Source organism: Ranitomeya variabilis, chromosome 1 (genome assembly GCF_051348905.1).
Source record: "Ranitomeya variabilis isolate aRanVar5 chromosome 1, aRanVar5.hap1, whole genome shotgun sequence".
Taxonomy (NCBI): Eukaryota; Metazoa; Chordata; class Amphibia; order Anura; family Dendrobatidae; genus Ranitomeya; species Ranitomeya variabilis.
Window position 1 is genome coordinate 47,397,720 of NC_135232.1, and position 27,816 is coordinate 47,425,535.

The following is a 27,816-nucleotide window of genomic DNA, read 5'->3' on the forward strand; positions in this document are numbered from 1 at the left end:
CGGCCTCCGATTTGGAGGCCGGGGACCCTCGGCCTCCGATTTGGAGGCCGGGGACCCTCGGCCTCCGATTTGGAGGCCGGGGACCCTCGGCCTCCGATTTGGTGGCCGGGGACCCTCGGCCTCCGATTTGGAGGCCGGGGACCCTCGGCCTCCGATTTGGAGGCCGGGGACCCTCGGCCTCCGATTTGGAGGCCGGGGACCCTCGGCCTCCGATTTGGAGGCCGGGGACCCTCGGCCTCCGATTTGGTGGCCGGGGACCCTCGGCCTCCGATTTGGAGGCCGGGGACCCTCGGCCTCCGATTTGGAGGCCGGGGACCCTCGGCCTCCGATTTGGAGGCCGGGGACCCTCGGCCTCCGATTTGGAGGCCGGGGACCCTCGGCCTCCGATTTGGAGGCCGGGGACCCTCGGCCTCCGATTTGGTGGCCGGGGACCCTCGGCCTCCGATTTGGAGGCCGGGGACCCTCGGCCTCCGATTTGGTGGCCGGGGACCCTCGGCCTCCGATTTGGAGGCCGGGGACCCTCGGCCTCCGATTTGGAGGCCGGGGACCCTCGGCCTCCGATTTGGAGGCCGGGGACCCTCGGCCTCCGATTTGGTGGCCGGGGACCCTCGGCCTCCGATTTGGAGGCCGGGGACCCTCGGCCCCCGATTTGGAGGCCGGGGACCCTCGGCCTCCGATTTGGAGGCCGGGGACCCTCGGCCTCCGATTTGGAGGCCGGGGACCCTCGGCCTCCGATTTGGAGGCCGGGGACCCTCGGCCTCCGATTTGGTGGCCGGGGACCCTCGGCCTCCGATTTGGAGGCCGGGGACCCTCGGCCTCCGATTTGGAGGCCGGGGACCCTCGGCCCCCGATTTGGAGGCCGGGGACCCTCGGCCTCCGATTTGGAGGCCGGGGACCCTCGGCCCCCGATTTGGAGGCCGGGGACCCTCGGCCTCCGATTTGGAGGCCGGGGACCCTCGGCCTCCGATTTGGAGGCCGGGGACCCTCGGCCTCCGATTTGGAGGCCGGGGACCCTCGGCCTCCGATTTGGTGGCCGGGGACCCTCGGCCTCCGATTTGGAGGCCGGGGACCCTCGGCCTCCGATTTGGTGGCCGGGGACCCTCGGCCTCCGATTTGGAGGCCGGGGACCCTCGGCCTCCGATTTGGAGGCCGGGGACCCTCGGCCTCCGATTTGGAGGCCGGGGACCCTCGGCCTCCGATTTAGTGGCCGGGGACCCTCGGCCTCCGATTTGGAGGCCGGGGACCCTCGGCCTCCGATTTGGAGGCCGGGGACCCTCGGCCTCCGATTTGGTGGCCGGGGACCCTCGGCCTCCGATTTGGAGGCCGGGGACCCTCGGCCTCCGATTTGGAGGCCGGGGACCCTCGGCCCCCGATTTGGAGGCCGGGGACCCTCGGCCTCCGATTTGGAGGCCGGGGACCCTCGGCCTCCGATTTGGAGGCCGGGGACCCTCGGCCTCCGATTTGGAGGCCGGGGACCCTCGGCCTCCGATTTGGTGGCCGGGGACCCTCGGCCTCCGATTTGGAGGCCGGGGACCCTCGGCCTCCGATTTGGAGGCCGGGGACCCTCGGCCTCCGATTTGGAGGCCGGGGACCCTCGGCCTCCGATTTGGAGGCCGGGGACCCTCGGCCTCCGATTTGGTGGCCGGGGACCCTCGGTCTCCGATTCGGTGGGCGGGGCCGGGGGGGCACTTACTTTTCACACACGGGGCCGGGGGGGCACTTACTTTTCACACACGGGGCCGGGGGGCACTTACTTTTCACACACAGGGCCGGGGGGCACTTACTTTTCACACACGGGGCCGGGGGGGCACTTACTTTTCACACACGGGGCCGGGGGGCACTTACTTTTCACACACGGGGCCGGGGGGCACTTACTTTTCACACACGGGGCCGGGGGAGCACTTACTTTTCACACACGGGACGAGAGGGTGTCATATTGACTTTATTCTGATGTTTGACTGTGATAAATGATCATGTCCTAAAATGGACACCGTACATTTGCATAGCTGCCATCTTTGGAAGGTCAAGCTGGGGGTAATGGAAAGTTCGCCATTATTTCCTATGGGAAATTTTTTTTTTTAAATGCGATTTAAATAAAATCTACATATCGGATCGACTATAAAAGTCATAGCACACCTGTCCCCACCGAGGCCTTCGAAACGCCGCCTGAACGGGGTCTCTGCGCCGAGCGGTTCGGGCCGCATTAATTGCGGAAAACGCGGAGAAGAAGAAGAAGAATAATAAAATATAAGAAATCGGATTACAATATGTTGCTTGAACCTAGGAGGTTCAAGCACCATAATAATAAGAAAATATAAGAAATCGGATTACAATATGTTGCTTGAACCTAGAAGGTTCAAGCACCATAATAACTAGATGGGTATTTCCTGAAGGAACTACAGATAGTGCTTTGGAATGGTGCCCGGGCTGCCCCTGCAAGACTTTCACACTTGGGTGCCCCTCAGGCGCTGGTTTGGTAGTTGTAGCCCCTCAGGGTTGAGGCTTGGTGGGCCGGGTCACTCTGGGTCCGATTTGGTGGGCCGGGTCACTCTGGGTCCGATTTGGTGGGCCGGGTCACTCTGGGTCCCATTTGGTGGGCCGGGTCACTCTGGGTCCCATTTGGTGGGCCGGGTCACTCTGGGTCCCATTTGGTGGGCCGGGTCACTCTGGGTCCCATTTGGTGGGCCGGGTCACTCTGGGTCCCATTTGGTGGGCCGGGTCACTCTGGGTCCCATTTGGTGGGCCGGGTCACTCTGGGTTCTATTTGGTGGGCCGGGTCACTCTGGGTCCCATTTGGTGGGCCGGGTCACTCTGGGTCCCATTTGGTGGGCCGGGTCACTCTGGGTCCCATTTGGTGGTCCGGGTCACTCTGGGTCCCATTTGGTGGGCCGGGTCACTCTGGGTCCCATTTGGTGGCCCGGGTCACTCTGGGCCCGATTTGGTGGCCCGGGTCACTCTGGGCCCGATTTGGTCAACCCGGGTCACTCTGGGCCCGATTTGGTGGCCCGGGTCACTCTGGGCCCGATTTGGTGGCCCGGGTCACTCTGGGCCCGATTTGGTGGCCCGGGTCACTCTGGGTCCGATTTGGTGGCCCGGGTCACTCTGGGTCCGATTTGGTGGGCCGGGTCACTCTGGGTCCGATTTGGTGGGCCGGGTCACTCTGGGTCCGATTTGGTGGGCCGGGTCACTCTGGGTCCGATTTGGTGGGCCGGGTCACTCTGGGTCCGATTTGGTGGGCCGGGTCACTCTGGGTCCGATTTGGTGGCCCGGGTCACTCTGGGTCCGATTTGGTGGCCCGGGTCACTCTGGGTCCGATTTGGTGGCCCGGGTCACTCTGGGTCCGATTTGGTGGCCCGGGTCACTCTGGGTCCGATTTGGTGGCCCGGGTCACTCTGGGTCCGATTTGGTGGCCCGGGTCACTCTGGGTCCGATTTGGTGGCCCGGGTCACTCTGGGTCCGATTTGACGGGCGGCGCCACTCTGGGTCCGATTTGACGGGCGGCGCCACTCTAGGTCCGACTTGGCGGGCGGCACCACTCTGGGTCCGACTTGGCGGGCGGCGCCACTCTGGGTCCGACTTGGCGGGCGGCGCCACTCTGGGTCCGACTTGGCGGGCGGCGCCATTCTGGATCCGACTTGGCGGGCGGCGCCACTCTGGGTCCGATTTGGCGGGCGGCGCCCCTCTGGGTCCGATTTGGTGGGCCGGGTCACTCTGGGTCCGATTTGGCGGGCCGGGTCACTCTGGGTCCGATTTGGCGGGCCGGGTCACTCTGGGTCCGATTTGGCGGGCCGGGTCACTCTGGGTCCGATTTGGCGGGCCGGGTCACTCTGGGTCTGATTTGGCGGCCCGGGTCACTCTGGGTCCGATTTGGTGGCCTGGGTGACTCTGGGTCCGATTTGGCGGGCGGCGCCACTCTGGGTCCGATTTGGCGGGCGGCGCCACTCTGGGTCCGATTTGGCGGGCGGCGCCACTCTGGGTCCGATTTGGCGGGCGGCGCCACTCTGGGTCCGATTTGGCGGGCGGCGCCACTCTGGGTCCGATTTGGCGGGCGGCGCCACTCTGGGTCCGATTTGGCGGGCGGCGCCACTCTGGGTCCGACTTGACGGGCGGCGCCACTCTGGGTCCGATTTGGCGGGCGGGGGCACTCTGGGTCCGATTTGGCAAGCGGGGGCACTCTGGTCCGATTTGGTGGGCTGGGTCCGATTTGGTGAGCGGGGCAATAATGATAAGACTACAGATAGTGCTTTGTAATTGTGCTGTACTGTCACTTTAAGAGCTGATATTATCTGACAAAACTTGTGACCTGGTGGGCTGGTAGAGTTTATAGGCGTTGGCATAGTAACTGGGTCTCACTGCGCATATCAATGAGGTAATCAGCCAGGTGGCAGTTATTTTTAGAAATTGCCTCAGAAATCAGGCCCATTATAAACGTATTGGAAAATTTCCCTATTGAAATGCATTGAGACACTTTTTTCAAACGCAAATTGCTCCAAAACTACAAATCCGATCGACACGAAAAATACTTAGCACACCTCTCAGGAACGCTGGCTTCGAAATGACACCTCACTGGAGTCTGTGAGTTTAGCGGTTCGGGCCGCATTACGTGCGGACTGAATAATAATAATAAGAATAAGAAGTTTACCACGGTGGAATAACAGTATAGTCTTTGTTCCAAAGCACTATAATAAGAAGTTTACCACGGTGGAATAACAGTATAGTGCTTTGTTCCAAAGCACTATAATAAAATATAAGAAATCGGATTACAATATGTTGCTTGAACCTAGGAGGGTTCAAGCACCATAACTAGATGGGCATTTCCTGAAGGAAATACATGGTGCTTGAACAGCGCTGCCAGCTTTACAGCAGCACTTTTCACACACGGGACCAGGGGGGCCACTTACTTTTCCACACCCGGGACCAGGGGAGCACTTACTTTTCCACACCCGGGACCGGGGCGCACTTACTTTTGCACACGGGGCCGGGGGCGCACTTACTTTTGCACACGGGGCCGGGGGCGCACTTACTTTTGCACACGGGGCCGGGGGCGCACTTACTTTTGCACATGGGGCCGGGGGCGCACTTACTTTTGCACACGGGACCGGGGGCGCACTTACTTTTGCACACGGGGCCGGGGGCGCACTTACTTTTGCACACGGGGCCGGGGGCGCACTTACTTTTGCACACGGGGCCGGGGGCGCACTTACTTTTGCACACGGGGCCGGGGGCGCACTTACTTTTGCACACGGGGTCGGGGGCGCACTTACTTTTGCACACGGGGCCGGGGGCGCACTTACTTTTGCACACGGGGCCGGGGGCGCACTTACTTTTGCACACGGGGCCGGGGGCGCACTTACTTTTGCACACGGGGCCGGGGGCGCACTTACTTTTGCACATGGGGCCGGGGGTGCACTTACTTTTGCACACGGGGCCGGGGGCGCACTTACTTTTGCACACGGGACCGGGGGCGCACTTACTTTTGCACACGGGACCGGGGGCGCACTTACTTTTGCACACGGGGCCGGGGGCGCACTTACTTTTGCACACGGGGCCGGGGGCGCACTTACTTTTGCACACGGGGCCGGGGGCGCTCTTACTTTTGCACACGGGGCCGGGGGCGCACTTACTTTTGCACACGGGGCCGGGGGCGCTCTTACTTTTGCACACGGGGCCGGGGGCGCTCTTACTTTTGCACACGGGGCCGGGGGCGCACTTACTTTTGCACACGGGGCCGGGGGCGCACTTACTTTTGCACACGGGGCCGGGGGCGCTCTTACTTTTGCACACGGGGCCGGGGGCGCTCTTACTTTTGCACACGGGGCCGGGGGCGCACTTACTTTTGCACACGGGGCCGGGGGCGCACTTACTTTTGCACACGGGGCCGGGGGCGCACTTACTTTTGCACACGGGACGAGAGGGTGTCATAGTCACTTTATTCTGATGTTTGACTTTGATAAATGATCATGTCCTAAAATGGACACCATACATTTGCATAGCTGCCATCTTTGGAAGGTCAAGTTGGGGGTAATGGAAAGTTTGCCATTATTTCCTATGGGAAATTTTTTTTTTTAAATGCGATTTAAATAAAATCTACATATCGGATCGACTATAAAAGTCATAGCACACCTGTCCCCACTGAGGCCTTCGAAACGCCGCCTGAACGAGGTCTCTGCGCCGAGCGGTTCGGGCCGCATTAATTGCGGAAAACGCGGAGAAGAATAATAATAATAAGAAAATATAAGAAATCGGATTACAATATGTTGCTTGAACCTAGGAGGTTCAAGCACCATAATAATAAGAAGAAGAAGTTTACCACGGTGGAATAACAGTATAGTGCTTTGTTCCAAAGCACTGTAATTATGCTTGCAATAGCGTGAAAGATTGTTAGTCAAATATATTTAAATGAACCCCTTAGTGACTGAGCCAATTTTACCTTAATGATCAGACAACATTTTTATAATCTGACTAGTGTCACTTTATGTGGTAATAACTCTGGAAAACTTCAACGGATCCCACTGATTCAAAGACACATTGTACTTTATGTTAGTGGTAAATTTAGGTCTATATGTTTTGCATTTATTTGTGAAAATATCAGAATTTTGACCCAAAGTTTGAAAAATGTGCAATGTTTAAACTGAGACTTAGAACACTTGTGTGTTCGAAACGTGTACAGTTTAGACAGGCACTCTCCTTCCGGTATACGCTTTTGTATGTCTTACAGCCTATTTCTATTTTAAATAAATACTATTAAAAGGAACCTGTCACCCCCAAAATCGACGATGACTAAACCCACCAGCATCAGGGGCTTATATACAGCATTCTGGAATGTAGATAAGCCCCCGATGTATCCTGAAAGATAAGAAAAAGAGATTATACTCACCCAGGGGCGGTCCCGCGGCGGTCCGGTACGATGGGCGTCACGGTCCGATCCGGGGCCTCCCATCTTCTTACGATGACATCCTCTTCTTGTCTTCACGCTGCGGCTGCGGCGCAGTCGTACTTTGTCTGCCCTGTTGAAAGGTCAGAGAGGCCCGGCACCTGTGCACTACAGTACTTTGCTCTGCCCTCAACAGGGCAGACAAAGTATGCCTGCACCGGAGCACCAGCGTGAAGACAAGAAGAGGACGTCATCCTACGAAGATAGAAGGCGCCGGACCGCGAGGCCCATCGGATCGGACCGCCCACCCAGGTGAGTATAATCTAACCTCTTTTTCTTATCTTTCAGGAATCATCGGGGGCTTATCTACATTTTTTTAATTGTGAAAACTCCAGGTTGGGTGTCCATCTGCTGGATTGGGAGTAGTGGAAGACTTGTCAGTTCCTATTATACTATTTCTGCTGTGGTGAAATTGATGCCATTTTTGTGGTGTCTGCCAGTAATTTTTGGAAATGTGAACACTCCTGGTTGGGTGTCCATCTGCTGGATTGGGTGTAGTGGAAGACCTGTCAGTCCCTATTATACTATTTCTACTGTGGTGAAATTGACGCCACTTCTGTGGTGTAAGGTGTGATGTGGTGTCCATCTGCTGGATCGGTTGTAGTGGAATTCCTATTATACTATCCATACTGTGATGAAATTGATGCAACTTTCGTACTGTCTGCAAATAAGTTTTGAAAATGTGAACACTCCTGGTTGGGTCTCCTTCATGTGTGTTGCCTGTTGCAGTAGGCCTCCGAGACCTTCAGGCCTCCACTTCCTTGGACGCAACTACCCATGTTACTATCCTTACATTTTTCTGACAATGGTAATCTACAAAACTGATATTTGTGCCACCTGAGTGTGTCTCAGCATGAAAGCAGGCAGAGGTGTTGCATGTACTATCAGGGCTCCCAGTAAAGAAGGACTACACCGATCCATCACTCACCTCGTCTTACTGTGACGTTCAATTGAAAGCTGTAAATGCTGTCCCGAACCCCAATACCTCATGCCTGGCTAATTGATGCAGTGCCATGCTACAATTTGTACTGTGGGTGAATTCAGGCCACTTTCCTGGTGTCTGTCCCTCATTTGATGTGTTTTGGCAGCATTTGGGACGGTTATAAGATATTATGCATGAGTTTGCTTTTGCCTCTCATTGAGATGAATGGTGTTCAGTTATGTTTGGCGAATATTCGACAAATTAATCAGCGAATATTGCAAATTTGCTGATTGTAATCCAAACCATACATTGAAATATTTGCTCATCTCTAATAAAGGCCCAATAACTGTATGTGGGGTTCTTTACAGTGATTAATAATAAGGTTTGGAGTAGCCCACAGGAGAACTGGAGAATCCTATGGTGGGCCGCTGTGCAGGAATGGGCCACCACCCTCTTATATGAGCTGTACTTGGCACAATATACTGTATACACCATATACAGACAAAGGCAACATCTTATTCATTTAACAATTAACCCAGTTAATTGCTATGGAATTTTGTGAATAAGAATAAAGTCATATTTGCATGTAGCTGAAAAGTGGGGTTCTGAAGTTAATGTTACTGGTGGATCCTTGGCACCGCAGTCTGACACTGGATGTAATGCAATAATAGTTTTTTAAAAAAATGGAAAGGTGGCAGAAAATCCCTTTTAACTTCCAGGTTATATCTAATCTATGGGCAACTTTTATAGCTCAGCTGTTACATTATGTGACTACCTGCAGAGTCCAAATAACCGGTAAACAGATATGCACATATTTAATACTCACACAAGGTAAAGAGAAGCATGTTTTTCCTCTGAAAAAAAATCCCAAGGCTGTTAAAGATATTCAGCTTCAAGCAGCAACTTAGATCATATGACCCATCCCATGAAGAAGTCTTTGTGTAATTTTCCCATCCCTCCATTAGCATTTCATTTAGAAAGTCACATTCATAACAGTCAAAGTCATCAGTTGTCTACTGACTCACAAATCTCCATCTTTTAAGGACGCGGCACCATAACTGGAAAATATGTTTAGGTTCCAAATCCAAGATGCAAGAGACAGTTTTTTCCTATCTTGCAGTAGTATTCCCCTGGTTCCCCTTTCTGTCCATCATCGAAGTCTCCACTAGGGTTGAGCGACTTTCATTTTTTAAAGATCGAGTCGGGTTTTGTGAAACCCGACTTTGTCCAGAGTCGAGTCGAGTGCAGTCGGCCGATTATCGCTAATAGTCGGGGATCGACCGAAACACGAAACCCAATGCAAGTCAATGGGGAAGCATAGTCGGCAGTGAGTGGAGGCCAGGAAAACACCTACAGTGCCCATTTTAATGCCAAAAACATCCATTCTTGTTTCTGAAGCTTGTCAATCTTAATTAACTTTATAATAATAGTTGTTCAATGGAACTTGGGGGTCATTTGGCAAAAGTTGTGGGGGGTAGGGCTGGTTCAAGGTTTTAGTGGGCCCAGGAATCGTGGACTACGTCACGGCGGTGGAGCAGGGAGAGGTAAGTATTTCAACATTGCAAGTGCTGTGATCCTGAGCAAGCAGGGGGGCACACTTGTTCGCATTGGCACTGGCACAGGGCCCCTCAAAGTACAGCGGTGTGTTTGCACGGCGGGGGCGCCTCCCACCAGCAGCGACACTTTTGCGTACTCTGAGGGGCCCTGTGCCAGTGACGTCGCCAATGAGTATGCCCCCCCCCCACCTGATGAAGGAACCTGCACTTTCATCTGCACCTTCCTCTTTGTCCCTGTGTAAGGTGGTATAACATGCGGGAAGGGGAACCTTACTTTCAGCAGGGTCAGATTCTGGCTGTGTAGAGTGCAAGGGGAATGTAGTGGTCTAGGTCAATGTACCAGCAGACTCATCTAGCAGTGGCTGGGCAATGGGCAGGATGAGGAGGAAACAGATATAGGGCCAAAGAATAAAGTAGACTAAATGCAGTTCAAAATTAGTAACAGGACTAAACAGGCGGCATTGCTTTGTTCAGTGGAGTAGCAAACCCAGGAGCAGCAGACACTGTTTTAAGGGCCCAACCACACTAGTAGGCCAAATGCAGTTTAATATCTGATACTTTAGGCCAAAAGCCTAAGACTGAAGCTCAGCTTTATTCAGTTGAGGGCAAACACCAGGGAGGGGCAGACACCGTTAGTAGGTCCTAACCACCAATTTTTAAAAACACAGCACTTAATGAGAGCCAGAAGGTTGAAGCTCAGCTTTATTCAGTTGAGGACAAACACCAGGGAGGGGCAGACACCGTTAGTAGGCCGTAACCAAAGTTGAAGGCCAAATGCAGTTTAATATCTGATACTATAGGCCGAAAGCCAGAAGGTGCAAGCTCAGCTTTATTCAGTTGAGGACAAACACCAGGGAGGGGCAGACACCGTTAGTAGGCCGTAACCAAAGTTGAAGGCCAAATGCAGTTTAATATCTGATACTATAGGCCGAAAGCCAGAAGGTGGAAGCTCCGATTTAGACAGTGGAGGACAATTTGAATTAGGGACTGCAGACAGACTTAGTAGGCTGTACCCTGTGGACCATGCATCCACCACATTAACCCATTGCGCCTTAATGGACACGTAATCTTCCGTGGCCATGCCTACAGGTCCATGCGTCTGTTGTCAGGTGCACCTTTGTACTCACAGATTGCCAGAGTGCATGGACAATGCGGTCTTTTAAATGCTGGTGGAGGGTTGGGATTGCTTTTCTCGCAAAAGAAGTGTCGACTGGCTAGCTTGTAGCGTGGTACAGCATAGTCCATCATGGCCTTATTAATAGTAAATAAAATATATAACTAGGCTCTATGAACTTTTAAATAGGTTCCAGGGGTACACGGGCAGCATTGGTGTGGTCAGTGGAGGAGTATTGCAAGTAGGGGCCGCAGACAGGCTATCAAAGGCCTAAAATAACAAACAATAGGCAGGCATGGCAGTTTTAAATCGGTTACATGGATACACAGGCAGGCACTCCAGGCAGCATTGTGGTCAGTGGAGGAGTATTGCAAGTGGAGGCCGCAGACAGGCTATCAAAGGCCTAAAATAACAAACAATAGGCAGGCATGGCAGTTTTAAATCGGTTACATGGATACACAGGCAGGCACTCCAGGCAGCATTGTGGTCAGTGGAGGAGTATTGCAAGAAGTGTCTGACACAGTTAGTACTCCCAAAAAATAAATAGATGTTAATGTCTCGCAAAACAACTATAAATAAAAAAAAGGGTGGCATGCTTAGGTACAGGGGTGGGCTCATCTGCACAGTTTATGACAAAGTAATTTGGCAGTAAATTAGTATTTACTGGTGTCAATATAGGACACTGACCCAGACTACTTTAACTATCATCATAGATGTCAACAAATTGGTATTGATTGTCAGTGCCAGGCATTGAATGATGTCAGCGCATAGACTAAACATTGGTGGAGCTGTGCGAGATAATTTGGCACGTGGTAGAGCACAGTTTGAGCTGGGGGGGGGAACTCTCTTGTGGCCGGCGGTACCGCCCCAGGGCCCCTCGTGTTACAACGGTGTGTCTGACGTTGGGTGCGCACCACCACCGCCAGAGACACTACATTGTACTATGAGGGACCCAGTGGCAGTGCCGTCGACCAAAAGCGAGCACACCCGCCTCTTCTGACAAACAGCACTGTAACTAACGGGTGCTTGCGCCAAGTGTCGAGAGTGAGACAACGGCCCCGTGGGGGGAGTTTTCCCATTGGGGGATGTGTAAACATGTCGTATGCTGGTCAAACAGCTGCTGCAAATTAAGAGATTTTAACACTCAGTAAGACCAGTCCACAAGCAAGACCTTTTTATAGGAAAGCTAGGTGTCAGCCGGGAAAGGTGGGGCAAAATAATTTGAAATCCAGGAGTGGTTCATTTTAATGAAGGTGAGATCATCCACATTTTGGGTAGCCAGACGACTCCTTTTTTCGGTTAATATTGAACCAGCAGCACTGAATACTCTTTCTGATAGCACACTAGCTGCTGGGCAAGCAAGCTCCTGCAACGCATATTCTGCCAATTCAGGCCAGGTGTCTAATTTGGATGCCCAGTAATCAAATGGGAATGACGGTTGAGGGAGAACATCAATAAGGGCTGAAAAATAGTTAGTAACCATACTGGACAAATGTTGTCTCCTGTCACTTTGAATAGATGCTGCAGTACCTGTCCTGTCTGTGGTCATTGCGAAATCACTCCACAACCTGGTCAGAAAACCCCTCTGTCCAACGCCACTTCTGATCTGTGCACCTCTAACACCTCTGCCCTGTAGCCCCCTGCAGCTCGTGTGAGAACCATCACCGGCGCTGTGTGCTGGGAATGCCTGAATCAAACGGTCTACAAGAGTAGCTTGTTTGGTTGCTAATATTTGTTCGAGGTTCTCATGTGGCATAATATTTAGCAATTTGCCTTTATAGCGAGGGTCAAGGATGCAGGCCAACCAGTAATCGTCATCGCTCATCATTTTAATAATGCGTGGTCCTTTTTGAGGATACGTAACGCCAAAGTTCCAGTTGGCAAATCTGCGGTTGTGCTGGTTTGAGGGGCAGTTACAGGCAAATCTACGTCACTTGTCTCCCTTACAAAAACAGAACCCGGCCTTGCAATGCCACTAATTTCTGTTGGCCCAGGAGAAGCTTCCTCATTAAAAAAGTACTCATCCCCATCATCATCCTCCTCGTCCTCCTCCTCCTCTTCGCCCGCTACCGCGTCCTCTACACGGCCCTGACCAGACAATGACTGACTGTCATCAAGGCTTTCCTCTTCCTCGACTGCAGACGCCTGCTCCTTTATGTGCGTCAAACTTTGCATCAGCAGACGCATTAGGGGGATGCTCATGCTTATTATTGCGTTGTCTGCACTAACCAGCCGTGTGCATTCCTCAAAACACTGAAGGACTTGACACAGGTCTTGTAGCTTCGACCACTGCACACCTGACAACTCCATGTCTGCCATCCAACTGCCTGCCCGTGTATCCTCCCACAAATACATAACAGCACGCCTCTGTTCGCACACTCTCTGAAGCATGTGCAGTTTGGAGTTCCACCTTGTTGCAACGTCGATGATTAGGCGATGCTGAGGAAGGTTCAAAGAATGCTGATAGTTCTGCATACGGCTGGAGTGTACAGGCGAACGGCGGATATGCGAGCAAAGTCTGCGCACTTTGAGGAGCAGGTCGGGTAACCCCGGATAACTTTTCAGGAAGCACTGCACCACCAGGTTTAAGGTGTGAGCCAGGCAAGGAATGTGTTTCAGTTGGGAAAGGGCTATGGCAGCCATGAAATTCCTTCTGTTATCACTCACTACCTTGCCTGCCTCAAGATGTACAGTGCCCAGCCATGACTGAGTTTCTTTCTGCAAGAACTCGGACAGAACTTCCGCGGTGTGTCTGTTGTCGCCCAAACACTTCATTGCCAATACAGCCTGCTGACGCTATATTTGTGTTTATATGAGTAAACATGAGTATATATGATTATATAGGAGTATATATGCAAGTGAGATCTATATGATATATATTTCCATCACAGTAGACAAGGTGAAAAATGTTTGCAGTCTCAAAATGAAAGTTTAAAAATTTATAAAAATAATAGAGATGAGCGAATTTATTAAAATTCAAATTTGCCGACGAACGTTCTTCAAATATTTGATTTGTGGCAAATAATATCTCACAAATTTGAAAACTGGAAAGCTTGCAATTTTTTTGTAAAATACACATTGGCGAGAGGAGTGGGAGGAAGCAGCTTAAACTTACCATAACAGCTTAAACTTATAGGTGATCCCGCTGACCATAAGAGATGACACTTTGCACGTGAGAAAGGGAATCCTGATGACGATAAGAGTTTGAAGTGAAAGGGAAAGGACCACACTGATCATAAGATCTTAGACTCCATAGAATGTACTCTTATGCATCCTACCCTGGTTACTTGTTATTTTTCTTTCAGCCCTCTAGATCTTGTCCCGTTGACCTTTTTGCATCTTTTTTCAATTTCCCTATTATGCCCTTTAAATGCCTAGTCGCGTAGATGTTGGTTAAGTGTGTAGTTAATTCACTGTTAGGTCAATATCCCCTCTGTGCAGTGTGTTGTGCCCCCAAATAATCTGGCAACCAATTTTGCAAAAGCATAAAGACATTTTTTTAGACAGAAACAATACATGATACCCATTGGGACAACATTAACAGCCATCGAGAGCAAAAGACATTCTTAGAAGAGTCACCTGGAGCTTACTTACTGAAGAGGCCACAAAAGAAGACCCTGATAGGTGGGAATTTTATTCAAAGTTTGCATTGTGCTTCAGAACCTCCAGAGGTTAAAGATATCTCATCACAGACAATCATTTTTATATGGAAACTTGCATGGCAATTGGCTAATTATCATGGATTACACTCCCGAGATACCCGGCGAAGAAGCAAAATGAGCAAGCACTGCTGTAGTACATGGTGACCATTCAGATAAATGGCTTTGTATGTAATAATTGGCTGGCTGAAACCATCAGATCGAGAGATGATACTTGTTGTTATCAGATCTCCGTCGTCTTTTGTGGAGGACCCTCTCCTGTATGTCAGTGATATGTCCAAATAATTATATAATTTCCATATCTTAAAGGGAAACTGACAGTTGATACATGCAAATCGCGAATAGCATGAATGAGAGCCAGGAATGTTTGTAGCATTTCACAGTAATCATAGTTTGAGGAGTCTGCCTGTGGACCATAAGAAGAGACTAAACCAGCCCAGCGCCACCCTGTCCAGGTTCTCATGGAACTGCTTGACTGAATTAACAGGTCTCTCCCAATGTACACATAAGGAAAGACCTGTGTTAATTACATGGAGCTGTGCAGAGAGACGCCAGCCAGGGGCAGCACTAGATTAGTGACATCTCTCCTGTGGTCCCGGATATTTAAATTACGTTTTATTGAGCGTTTTCAAAAAAGCATTCTTGGCTGCATTTGTTCAAACCTTTGGTTTGTGCAGCATGAATCAGCTGATTGATTCCCATTACATATAGACATTTACATTTGGTCAACCCATCCAGATAATGGAAGCTACAATAGCCATCATTTTCAGCTTGGTGCGTAGGATGTGGGATGGTATATAGATTCCCCAACAAATAGAAGAGTTCATAATTTATTCCTTCGAGAGCACCTAATATTTTTTCGGAAAAATTCTTGTACCTCTTTCCAACTAGTTTCTTGTGCTCTACAATGTGGCTGAAGTTCTCCACCCCAACTCAAAGGAACCGAAAAGTACTGACCCTGTGATAAGGGACAGAAAGGGGAACCCGGAGGCTCTAGAAGATGTCCTGCTCCTGGATAACATTGCACATACACATCCTTCTTTCCATACTTTTCTGCCCGGGATTTTGCTTCTGTAACAAGGAAAAAACTATTGCAATGCTGGTCTTTGCTTCCTACCAAAAACAGAATGGGACCTCTGGCTTTCTCCAGGGGAATTATAGAGTCCTGGAATTCTGGTTTTCTTGGATCGCCTGCTACGTTGGTAAAACCGTAAGACCAAAAGTCTGAGCTCAGAATTCTTTCCGTTTTGAAGGGTATGGGTTTCATAATGTGATCACCATAAACTATGTTGACACCATTCACGGCATTGGGTCCACTGATGCATACTGTAGCAGCGACCTGAGGCAGGAAGGACGCCATAGCCAAAGCTATCTCAGCTCCTTTACATATACCGATCACTCCAACTCCATCACCTGACACCTAAAAAGTAGAATATATTGTCACATTGATTCATAAATCTATAGGTTAATAATTTGGTGTACAGCTAATGGAGCAAATTCAATCTTTTAGCAGTTTTCTGTTCATTGATACTACCACTGCTTTATGGCAGTATTATGGTGTTTAGCCGACCAATCAAATTAATGGCTGGCCAAGTAATAAGTTGGCCAAACTGGTCTATGACAGTGATCGCTAGACAGAGGTCCCCATATATGATGTCCATGTGTCCTAGTGATTACCACAGGAAAACTTCAACACTAATATTTAAAGGGGTTGTTCAATTTGGGAAATTTTGAGGGACGGGTCCTCTACTCAAAGTCCCCATCTTTTGAGTGGAGGACAATGGAAGAGCAGTCCTGTCCTGCATTTCACACACAAGCCCTATTGGTATTAATAGGTATAGTGAAATACATAATTTCTTCCTGTGGTGGCGCTGAAGATAAATTGAACACTTAGGTTGGTTTCACATTTGCGTTTGTTGCCGCAGCGTTTGTACCGCATAAAAACGCATGCGTCGTGTTTTCCTATATTTAACATTAAAAACGCATGTGTTTTTTTTTTGCATGCGTCGTCTCGTCGTTTGCGGCTTGGCGCGGAAATGCAACATGTAGTCATTTCTAGAGGCGTCTATTTGCCACCAGGAAACGCATGCGGTCGATTGCGCAAGGATTGCGGCTAAAAAACGCATTGCTGTCTATGTAAACGCATGCGGTTTTTTGCACATGCTTTTGGTTGCGTTTTTGAACGCATGCGTTTCAATTGAGAAAAACATGTCTAGACACTGATAAGCCACCCCCCACCATCAAGGTGATAAAAGGGAGGGTGTGGACAGTTGCAGGTCACTTCTCACCAGACTCTGAAGCAGACGGGACACAGACAGGCTACATCTTGGAGGAAAACAAGACCCTGAACAATGTGAGTATATCCTAGCCAATGCCTTCATTTTCTATTTTCTGTCTCTACATGTCCTAATTTCTGCCATTTCTTTCTTTCTACATGCATCAGAATGTCTTCTTCGGATTCTTCATCTGGTGAGGAGTTTCGGCCAGGACAGTCGGAAGTGGAGCATGTCATTGAGGTGAGTACTTGCCTCGTCAGATTGGTAAGTATTCAGTGTCACATCAACACATGTGACAATTTCTTTTTTTCTGTTTTTTAGAGCTCTTCTACTGCGGATGAGACAGGGCAGGAGCAGCGGAGTCAAGGTCCGGTGGAAAGACGGCAGCGGGTACGTTTACAAGGCTGACTGTCCTCAGTGTATTATTCTTGAATCTTCCTTTCTTTACACTCGTATTTCTTTACTTTTTTCTTCTGGAATACTTTTGTATGTTGACTTTCCTATTCATGCCAATTCTCAGCATCTTTTTTCTTTCTTTTCCTTATGTAAATTGAGGAAACTTTAATGACTTTCTTTAATTTTTAGGTTTCACAACGGGAGGATGACCTAATTGAGAATGACCTCCTTATCACCCTGGTCCAGGAGCGAGTCCCGTTGTGGGACACCCGGGATCCACTGCACTCAAACAACGTCACAATCCGGCGGTTATGGAATGAGGTGGCCCAAGCGATGTGGGATGGCTGGGACAATGCCCCGACACGGGTCCGAGCTGCATTTGGTAAGTATTGCACTGCAGTGTGAAGTAGCAGAGACCTTAGCCGTGCTCAATCGACTGTGTGTGATGAAAGAAATTCTCAGGAGTTTCTCTCATCACACACAGTTGTGTGAGCACGGCCAAAAGTACTTTTTCTGACCACAATTTTTTTTTTTAACAGTAGCCAAAGTCAAAACACGTTGGCGTTCGATGAAGGACCGCTTCAACAAGGACCTGCGTCAAGAGAACCGTGTTCCCAGTGGTTCAGGTGCAAGGATCAGAAGATACAAATACCATTGAGTTCTGGCATTTTTAAGACCGGTCCTTGCCCAGAGAACGTAAGTATTTATCACGTGCATTAGGTTGTATTGTCTTGCCATAATCTGTATTTTTTAATTCCACAGAATATTGCGTCTGGTAATTTTTTTGATATTAATCATCTTTTTCCTTTTTTCACAGCACATACAGCACGACTGTCGGCCCAGGTTCTGGAGCGGTCCTTCATCCGACAGCCATGGACCCGTCCCAGCCATCCACCAGCGCAGCAGCAAGTGGGCCTTCCACACTAACTGGAGACCAGGGAGCTGGTCCATCAGGTCTTCCCCTTTCGCAGTCCTCTTCCACTGCCCCCTTTTTTTGGGCTCATCCCGGCAGTGGCAGAGGGCTTCGGACAGGTCACTCATGCCCGAGTTTTTGCACTTTAGCTCGGTTTTACACGATGCGATCAAGGCTTTGTGTGACCGAATGGATGCTTCGCATAACCTCTTAAATGCACATATCCAGGAGGTCAGCAAAAGCCTTGATCAAGTGAAAGCCGATCTCCAGAGGCCAGCACATCATTTTTTTAATCATACTGAGCAGGGCATGTCGGAACACCTTACTCCTGATCTCCAGCTGAGTGTCATGCAGGCCTGCAATGCTGCTTACGTGCAGGCTATGCAGCAGAGTCGGTATTTTCAGCAGACAGTGGGGGCATATCCACCTGTTCCTTCACTGTCACTCTTGATGTCCACCTCTGCTGCATCCCACTGCACGGCCACCTCAATTTCTTCCACAGCCGGACACCACTACAGTACCACAACCATGCCGAGTGCAGTTGGACATCCGACCGCCACCACCATGACATCCGCTGCTCCTGCTTGGACCTCCTCCACTTCCTCCACGATGCAGCAGGACCCTGGCATGGCCTTCCGTACCACCTCCTCCATGATGCAGCAGGACCCTGGCATGGCATTCCGTACTGCCTCCTCCACGATGCAGCAGGATCCTGGCATGGCATTCCGTACCGCCTCCTCCACGATGCAGCAGGACCCTGGCATGGCATTCCCCTCTACGAGCGCTATGGACTCTGGCATGGCTGCACCCTCTACAAGCGCTAGGGACTCTGGCATAGCTGCACCCTCTACGAGCGGTATGGACTCTGGCACAGTGCAGCCGGACCCTGACAGGTCACCCGCCACCACGCCACGCCATATGAGCCCACCAAGACCTCCCACAACCAGGCAAGCCAAAAAAAAAGGACCAAAAACTAAAAAGCCGAGGACTCTTAGCATTCCTCCCCCTTCACCTCCCAATGTGTCTGTAATGTCAGGTTTGTCTCACCCTTCCAGTGCGTCTGAAGCCGCTCATGTGTCAAGCCCCATCCCCGAACTTCCAGACCCTTCTAGTTTCATTGCCCCTTCTCCTGCCACCTCTGCGTCGTCCACGGTTAGCCAGACCTCAGTACTTCACACCCCCCGTTTACATCACTCTACCCCAAGCTGGCGCAGTAAAAAATATTTTTTTTTCCGTTGTTAACAAAATAAAAAAAAGTTTGATTTGCCACAATTATGTTTGGTTTATTGTGTCTTCTGCCACCGGCAACACAGACCGTGCGCCATGAAACTTCGCCACACACTATTTTTTTGGGCCACATCATATCTCCACTAGTTAAAAATAAAAAGACTGCAGCTTTATGTGTCTTTAGTATACAGATATGGGGAGGCCCAAAAAATATTACATGTATCTCCATAATCTCTTTTGGTCTGTGCTTAGTGTGGCACTCTGAAGAGAAAATGGTGGAAATACAGTGCAGACCTCTACTAAACAGGTCAGGTGTCAAAAACTCTTTATTTCTGACACCTGACCTGTTGATTAGAGAAATACCTTGTATAACCACCATTTTCTCTTCTTATATTATACACAACTTGAGGGACAATGGTGGTCTATGCTCACCTGCACAGGTGTCAGAAATAGTGAATTCATGAGCCTGTATATGTTTATCATGAATTCATTATTTCTGACACCTGACTTGATGAGTATAGATTGTGTGACAGTGATTGTCTCTTCATCTTGTGTCCAATGGATACAGGAGAAGAGAATCATGACGCAATGACGTCAACAAGCTTACCAATAAAGCAACATGGCTGCCACTACTAGCAGAATGTGGCCAGTGTTGTATATCAGTAATTGTAAGCCAAAACAAGGAGTGGAACCATTAGAGCTAAATTATGATATTAACATAATAACTAGCACTTCTGCTTTTATCACCCACTCCTGGTTTTGGATTATAAAAACTGATATTACATACAGAACAAATATTGGAAGTTTAGGACACCCTGGGTTTGGAGAGGAAAAAGATAGGAGACACGGTCAACTCAACCAAAACTAAAGTTTATTAATGAGAAATATTATTATCATTGTAGAAAATAACTGGTACAGATCGAATTACAACAGGACATTTACACTACATTGTCCTGCCATGACACACGTCCAATATCTGAATCAAAAAAGGCCGCAAATTGGTCCCGTATTTGACCAACTGCTGCTGTTGACCGCAACGGGTGATGCTGGAAATCGGGCAGTGGGTGTGCAACTGGTTCATCAAGTTCAATGTGGGGTTGCTCCTTAACCATTATATAATTATGCAGAACCACACAGGCTTTGACCACCTCGTCGACTGTTTCCACTTTTAGATTTATGGCTGATACAAGAATGCGCCATTTAGCGACCAGAATGCCAAAGGTACACTCTACAGTTCTTCGGGCCCTGGTCAGTCTGTAGTTAAAGATCCTTCTAGTGTGGTTCAAATCCCGACTGGAATAGGGCTTCAGTAGGTTTTCACACATCTGAAAGGCCTCATCCCCATGGATGGTGGGGGAAAATTGAAATTTTTGCCATACACACGGCGGCCCATATCCGAGTTCTTGAAAGTCTGGGAATCGTTGCCACGGCCAAAAGCTCCAATGTCCACGGCGATGAAGCGACAGTTTGCATCGGCTATTGCCATGAGCACAACAGAAAAATATTTTTTGTAGTTGAAATACTCCGATCCTGTTCTGGCAGGTTTGATAATGCGGATGTGCTTTCCATCCACCGCTCCTAAACAGTTGGGGAAATCACACACACTCCAGAATTTCTCTGCAATTTCTAGCCACATGTCCAAGGTGGGTAGGGGTATAAACTCTTCCCGGAGTACATTCCACAAAGCCCGGCAGGTGTCCGCAACTATTCCGGACAGGGTGGATATTCCAAGCCGGTATTGGAAGTGGAAGGATGATAAACTCTCTCCGGTGGCCAGAAATCTGTAAGAAAAACAAACACAAAAACCATTACAATCTATTCTTTTTATGGTGTGATTACGCTCAAGAAAGAAAGGAAAATACCCAAAAAATACATGTCAGAAAACACTAAATTTGGACTGTCATTGGTTTAGATTTTGAACGTACCTTAATGTAACCAGCAGATGTTCCTCGGGTGGAATAGCTTTCCTGTCGCCGTATGGCTCCTTGGACACGAGACAACAAATCCAGGAATGAGTCTTGCGACATTCGTGTGTATTCCTGGAATTTCTCCGGGTTGGCATTAAGCTCGGCATAGAGCGTGTGGTAGGCTCCACGGCTCTCATATAGTTCGATAATGGGGTGCCTCCAAAAACGCCTACGTTGTCTTGTTCTCCATCTTTGGTGATTTCTGTCTTGCTCCCAAGCGAAAGCACAGGCAAGAAACAGCTTGAAGCTGAAATCCAGGTTGAAATAAAAGCTCTCCATGCGAAGATCCATCATGACACAGGATACAGTAGCAAACTGTAAAAATGTCAGTAGCCCTAGGGTCTATATATAGAGATTCCAAACACACGCCCTCTGTAGTCCCATTGGCGGTGTCTGGTTATCTTTATTTTTCTCTTGTGAAATTTCTCATCATGCGCACCAAAAACACAAACGCAGGAAAAAATGCATGTAAACGCGTACAAACGTGGCGTTTTTTTAAACGCATGCATCAACGCATGCGTCAAAAAAACGCCGCATTTGTACGCGTTTACATGCGTTTTTTCCACCACTTGCGGATGCGTTTTCAAATGTGAAACTAGCCTTAGTGTCCGGTTTACCCACAGATCACAGCTGGAGATCATAGAAGGAAATACTTTGTGAACACTGTATTTTTAATACAATCATTCAGAGAAAATTTTAATGAAAGGGGTTATCCAATAATTTAATTTTGTTTTTCTTATAGTCTTAAAACTAGTGTTGAGCGATACCTTCCGATACTCAAAGTGTTGTGAATTCTGCTTTTGGGCTCCCTCCGGTGGTTGTAGGTGGTAATGCAGTTGTCCCTGAGTTGCAGTCCTGGTCAGGTGTATCTGCTGATTGCAGTTCTGACTGGGGTATTTAGGCGTGCAGGATTCATTAGTCCTTGCCAGTTGTCAATTGTTGTTGGGAGGTGTTAGACCTCTGCCTGGTTCCTCCTGCCTTTCTGCCAAATCAGCAAAGATAAGTGTCTGGGTTTTTTTTTTCTGTGGCACACATGCTGTGTGCTTCATAATTCAGTGCTATTCTTTTGTGTTTTCTAATCCAGCTTAGATTGTGTCAGTATTTTCTCAGTCTTGTTGGATTCTCTGGGGTTGCAGATATTCACTCCACGTCTTTAGTTAGATTGTGGAAGTTTTTGTATTATCTGCTGTGGATATTTTGTGAAGGGTTTAAATACTGACCACTTAGTATTCTGTCCTATCCTTTCCTATTTAGCTAGAGTGGCCTCTTTTGCTAAATCTTGTTTTCTGCCTGCGTGTGTCTTTTCTTCTCCTACTCAGTCAATATTCGTGGGGGCTGCCTATGCTTTGGGGTTCTGCTCTGACGCAAGGTAGTATTCCTATTTCCATCTGTAGGGGTATTTAGTCCTCCGGCTGTGTCGAGGTGTCTAGGGTTTGTTAGGCACACCCCACGGCTACTTCTAGTTGCGGTGTTAGTTCAGGATCTGTGGTCAGTACAGTTTCCACCCACTCCAGAGAAAGTTTCATGCGGCTCCAAGGTCACCGGATCATAACATCAAAGGTATCGGTATCGGATGGTATCGGCCGATATCCAAAAAATATCGGATATCGCCGATACCTATACCCGATACCAATGCAAGTCAATGGGACACAAGTATCGGAAGGTATCCTGGATGGTTCCCAGGGTCTGAAGGAGAGGAAACTCTCCTTCAGGCCCTGGGATCCATATTCATGTAAAAAATAAAGAATTAAAATAAAAAATATGGATATACTCACCCCTCCGGCGGCCCCTGGACCTTACCGATGTAACCGGCAGCCTCCGTTCCTAAGAATGAGGAGTTTAGGACCTTTGATGACGTCGCGGCTTGTGATTGGTCGCGTGACCGCTCATGTGACCGCTCACACGACCAATCACAAGCCGCGACGTCATCGCAGGTCCTAAACTCCTCATTCTTAGGAACGGAGGCTGCCGGTTACATCGGTAAGGTCCAGGGGCCGCCGGAGGGGTGAGTATATCCATATTTTTTATTTTAATTCTTTATTTTTTACATGAATATGGATCCCAGGGCCTGAAGGAGAGTCTCCTCTCCTCCAGACCCTGGGAACCATACACTGGGAACTTCCAATTCCGATTTCCAATATCACAAAAATATCGGAACTCGGTATCGGAATTCCAAAACAGCAAATATCGGCCGATACCCGATACTTGCGGTATCGGAATGCTCAACACTACTTAAAACCCATCTAAAATTGCCATCATGCTTTCAGATAACACAGGTCTGCAGGGGTAAAATTGATTGAAAAGTAAGAGGCGATTTTTATATACTTTCGATTACTGATCTCAGCAAAATTAATTAAAAAACTCCATCACGTACAGTTTTTTTCACAAATGATGACTCCATAATTTTTTCCATGTACCATACGTGAACCCAATGTTCCAGCGGCTTTATGAAGGCTAACTATAATTCTTATGTAGCTCTCGGTGAAAAGGAGTTTGACACCCCTTCTATAGATAAAGGCCCAGTTGCAATTCATTACTTCTGCTTTTGCTCTGCTTTATCTGTCACACAGCTAGGGCGTATCTAGAGAGAAAGATAGCTGCACCCACTTTGACAGCAACAGGTTTGCAGTGCCTATGTCCACTCTCTGTAGTGAGGATGGTGTAATCATACATGCAACGTGTCACTGGAAATTAAGAAAAGGATATCTACTATAGAAGAATAGCAGGTGTCTACTGAGCATGTGCGACCTGTCATTAATGAACTACAGGACTTATCCATAGACAAACAAGAGTTCAAAAGCCTCTGAAATGCGGGTTTTCAGGGGTTGATATCTGGAACAGTGAGCTTTTTTTTAGTAACTGATTGAACTTGACAACTTTATTTATTTCAGGATTGTAAGCCACTGATCTACAATTAATATTATATAAACAACCCTTTAATGACATGTTAACGCTTCGAAGAAATCCATAAAGCGTAAGACTCGCTGACATGTTTCTAATAAAAATTCTAACTTACTTTTGGATGATTACATAGAAACTGAGCGGCTTCTTCAAAATATTTTAAATCCACTTCACCGAGGAACATAGGTAAATCATCATAAGCAAAATAAGCCAGTGCAAGAGAGACAAACCCATGGCTGGCCAGGAGGCTACTCCGAAACTCTAGCAGACCACCAACACCTCCAAACATATCAATAATTCCCACAAAGGGTCCTTCGCCTAAAGAGAAGAAAAAATGGAAAAAAATGGATTCTACAATAATGAAGCCCAGAAAAAGAGAGTTTCACTTTTTATCTATTCAAAAATGTATTGAAAATTGGTCTCGCCACCATGCATGTTTTAGAACTGCTTCTAAGGAGTCCATATCATACAGGGACGGTAAAAGAAAATGGAAAGCCTAAAGTTTGGAATGATATAACTGGACAGTAGGAGAGTGGGAGTTTGGATAGATCCTATAGCTGACTCGTAGTTTAGAAGGCAGCTCTGGAGTTGTCAATCGCCTTCCAAATCTTTATCTGAGGAATAGAGGTCTTGTCTGTAATGTGAAGATGGTGGTGACCCCCAGTCACATGATCTGAACATTTTTTTTTATTTGCAAGGGGAATATCACCTTTGAGAGGTGTGTCAGCTCACCAGAGTGGTATAATTGTGTACATCTGTATCTACTGTACACCAGTATAACACTGTACCTGTTGTAAATAGATTTGCTTCTGTACAATAATGTTGTTATTCATCACATGTTGCTGTTGCCTAAGCATCACTGAAAGACTGTGATATGCTTATAAAATGTCAGACATGGGACTGCAATGTGACTGATGTGAAACACAAGAAGAGGACGTGTGGCCATCTTAAGGGCAGTCTGCATCTAATGAGAACAGGGAGAGGATGTGCTGGAGAGGAATCCGACAGCATCCTCTCATGGAAGCACCTCACAGACCAGAGAAGCGTCAGATTGTAGCTGAACTTTACTGTGACCAGAACCTGTCCAGATGTGAGGAGATTTCTGCCAGGAAAAAGATGGAAAAGGCCAGGACCTAGTGAGAGAGGCGTTGGACGCTGCTGAGGAGGTAAGCCACAAGCATCAACGGTACGACTCACCTGTTGGAGGGACATCACATCGGTCCGTATACACAAATTGTTTGTCCGGAGCAGACCCAGGTCGATAAAAACACTGAGGCCTACTGCTCAGTCACAGTAAGCAATTGTGCATGCACCACAGTACATTCTGACGCCAAAAGAATGAAGGCTAAGATCGAGCCTGTTGTTAGATAGTTAGGCATATTGACTGTTTAGGCCACGTTTATTGCCAAAATCAGCATCCATTACTTTCAGATTTGTTGCCACATTTCCTGTTTATTTCCTGTTTATTTCATAACTAAGAATCCTAATCTAAACCTAGATGCCAAGACAGCACGCAATTGATTGTAGACTAAACTTGAACTTTCTTTTGTTTCAGGACAGGGAGTTTCTGTGGAGCATTATAATACTGGGCAGGTGTTCTATTTCTATAGACTTTGTTCACGGCTAATTCACTGATACAGATGGTTAGTTTTGCGATATTTTCAATATAATTGAGGACGAACTATTCCTCTGAGTTCATTGAGGTCACATTGGGATGAGAGAGGGATATTTGATTTTGGAATAGAAGTGAATGTTTGTAAGATTGTAAACTGCTGTGCTGAACCGCAGGCGAGCCCATACATTACACCCACATAATTGACCCAGTCTCCAGGGTGTAAACAGGTAACCAGCGGCTGACTTATATAGGCACACCAGTAGGTAGATTTATAGGAAATCCAGTAGGTACAGATCGTTTGGGTGCCATGCTGTACAGCACAGGGGTTTCAGCCTTCTGGCTAAATGTCTGTATAATGTATTTTTTAATGTTTTCTATTGTCTGGTGAAATTACCCTCATAACTAAGTAAAATAGTTAGAGAGCAGATTGGGTATGAGTTGTTTTTTCTCGCCTCTGACTCCGCTGCATCCTGAAGAACACAGACTAGTACATGACTTACACATGCTTGGAGTTTAATTTTTGTTGTAATCCACAGAGGTGATGCAGTGGTGTGCTTAATACATGACCCTGGTATTGTCGACGGGGTAGTCTTCTGAGGTCAAAGACCCCCCCCCCACACACACCTCTTCTCCCAACCGTAGCCCCCAGCTATCATTCCTATACCCAATAAAACACGACCACATTAATTCTTTGGAATGATATAGGCCACAGTAGCCTTTTTTATTAAACATAAACAATAAATACATTAATACAAAGCAATAAACATTTTTAAAGCCTAGAAGGAGTCCTCGGAGCCCCAAGAATCTGGTGATTGACAACCCATACCGTGAACGTACATAACACCAACTTTACTCCCAGCCGTTCAAAACCCTGGCTCGGGAGCACCAAAAAACCCAAACAAGGGTTCCCTGTTCACGGTAAAAAATCCCAGGAGATCCGGCCACCCCTGCCGGAACTCCCCAACCACCATTCACCAGATTCAAAAGACACCAACACCAAAACAGAGGAGCCATAAGCCAAAATGGATCCCCAAACCAATTTTTTACGAACTCCCAGGACTCCCCCCAGCCGCCACGGCCACAATGACCCAAAATAAAAACGACCTTCCCATTGAACGATCGAAACATTTTTCTTTTTTTTTTTTACATATAAAAAACAAAAGCAATAGGGCGGAAGGGCGGGACTGCTCACGATCCAAAAGTGCGGGAAGTGACTAATCCCACCCCCCAAACTCCCATAAGCCCTCAGGCCAAAAACTTCCCTCCCCTCTCATTAACCTATTACCTACCCCACTCCCCCCCATTGTCATGCAGGCCTTCGCCTACGCCGTGGGGGGAGGGGGTACGGCTTGCTCCAGCCTTTTCTTGACCCTGGTATTGTCGACGGGGTAGTCTTCTGAGGTCAAAGACCCACCCCCCCCACACCTCTTCTCCCAACCGTGGCCCCCAGCTATCATTCCTATACCCAATAAAACACGACCACATTAATTCTTTGGAATGATATAGGCCACAGTAGCCTTTTTTTATTAAACATAAACAATAAATACATTAATACAATGCAATAAACATTTTTAAAGGCTAGAAGGAGTCCTCGGAGCCCCAAGAATCTGGTGATTGACAACCCATACCGTGAACGTACATAACACCAACTTTACTCCCAGCCGTTCAAAACCCTGGCTCGGGAGCACCAAAAAACCCAAACAAGGGTTCCCTGTTCACGGTAAAAAATCCCAGGAGATCCGGCCACCCCTGCCGGAACTCCCCAACCACCATTCACCAGATTCAAAAGACACCAACACCAAAACAGAGGAGCCATAAGCCAAAATGGATCCCCAAACCAATTTTTTACCAACTCCCAGGACTCCCCCCAGCCGCCACAACGAGAGGCCCTTTGAACACCTCAAAGGCCCGAGACCCCACCACTCCGAAAAAATATAGCCCGTTCAATGCCCTCCTGAATAGCGAGGGCCCAAAAGTCCATACCCACCGCATTCAAATGGACCCCATCAGCCAACCAAAAGGCCCCTTCCCCTTTTTCCAGCTCAAAATGTCGAACCACCACACCTCCATTCCTGGCCACAAAACCGGATACCGCCCGATTAACCTTTATCCGGGCTTTATTCAACTTGTCCAAAGGCCTCATGTTCCTCCACCGCTTGCGCGGCACGATGTCTGACCAAATAATGGTCAAACCGGGGTACAGTACCCACAAACGCAGACAGTCCAGCTTGATGTCCTTTATCAAATCCCTAAACGGTCGGGCACCCAAATCATTACCCCCGACGTGCAATACTAAAATATCTGGAGCCCTGTCCAGCCGAACACTATCGTTAATT

The 27,816-nt window shown here is 48.4% G+C and overlaps 2 protein-coding genes across 2 annotated transcripts in view; both read right to left on the bottom strand.

The window, feature by feature from the left end:
• LOC143804742 (acyl-coenzyme A amino acid N-acyltransferase 1-like) overlaps window positions 1-27,816 on the bottom strand; it is a 509,727-nt gene that overhangs the window by 437,975 nt on the left and 43,936 nt on the right. The window lies entirely within an intron of this gene.
• The window catches only part of LOC143804739 (acyl-coenzyme A amino acid N-acyltransferase 1-like), a 57,625-nt gene continuing 43,950 nt past the window's right edge, over window positions 14,142-27,816 (bottom strand). The window contains exons 3-4 of the mRNA XM_077283138.1: window positions 23,981-24,183; window positions 14,142-15,605 (exon numbers count right to left, since the gene is read on the bottom strand). Coding sequence (XP_077139253.1) covers window positions 15,009-15,605; window positions 23,981-24,183 — 800 coding nt within the window. The 3' untranslated portion in view covers window positions 14,142-15,008. The remainder of the gene's footprint in view (window positions 15,606-23,980; window positions 24,184-27,816) is intronic.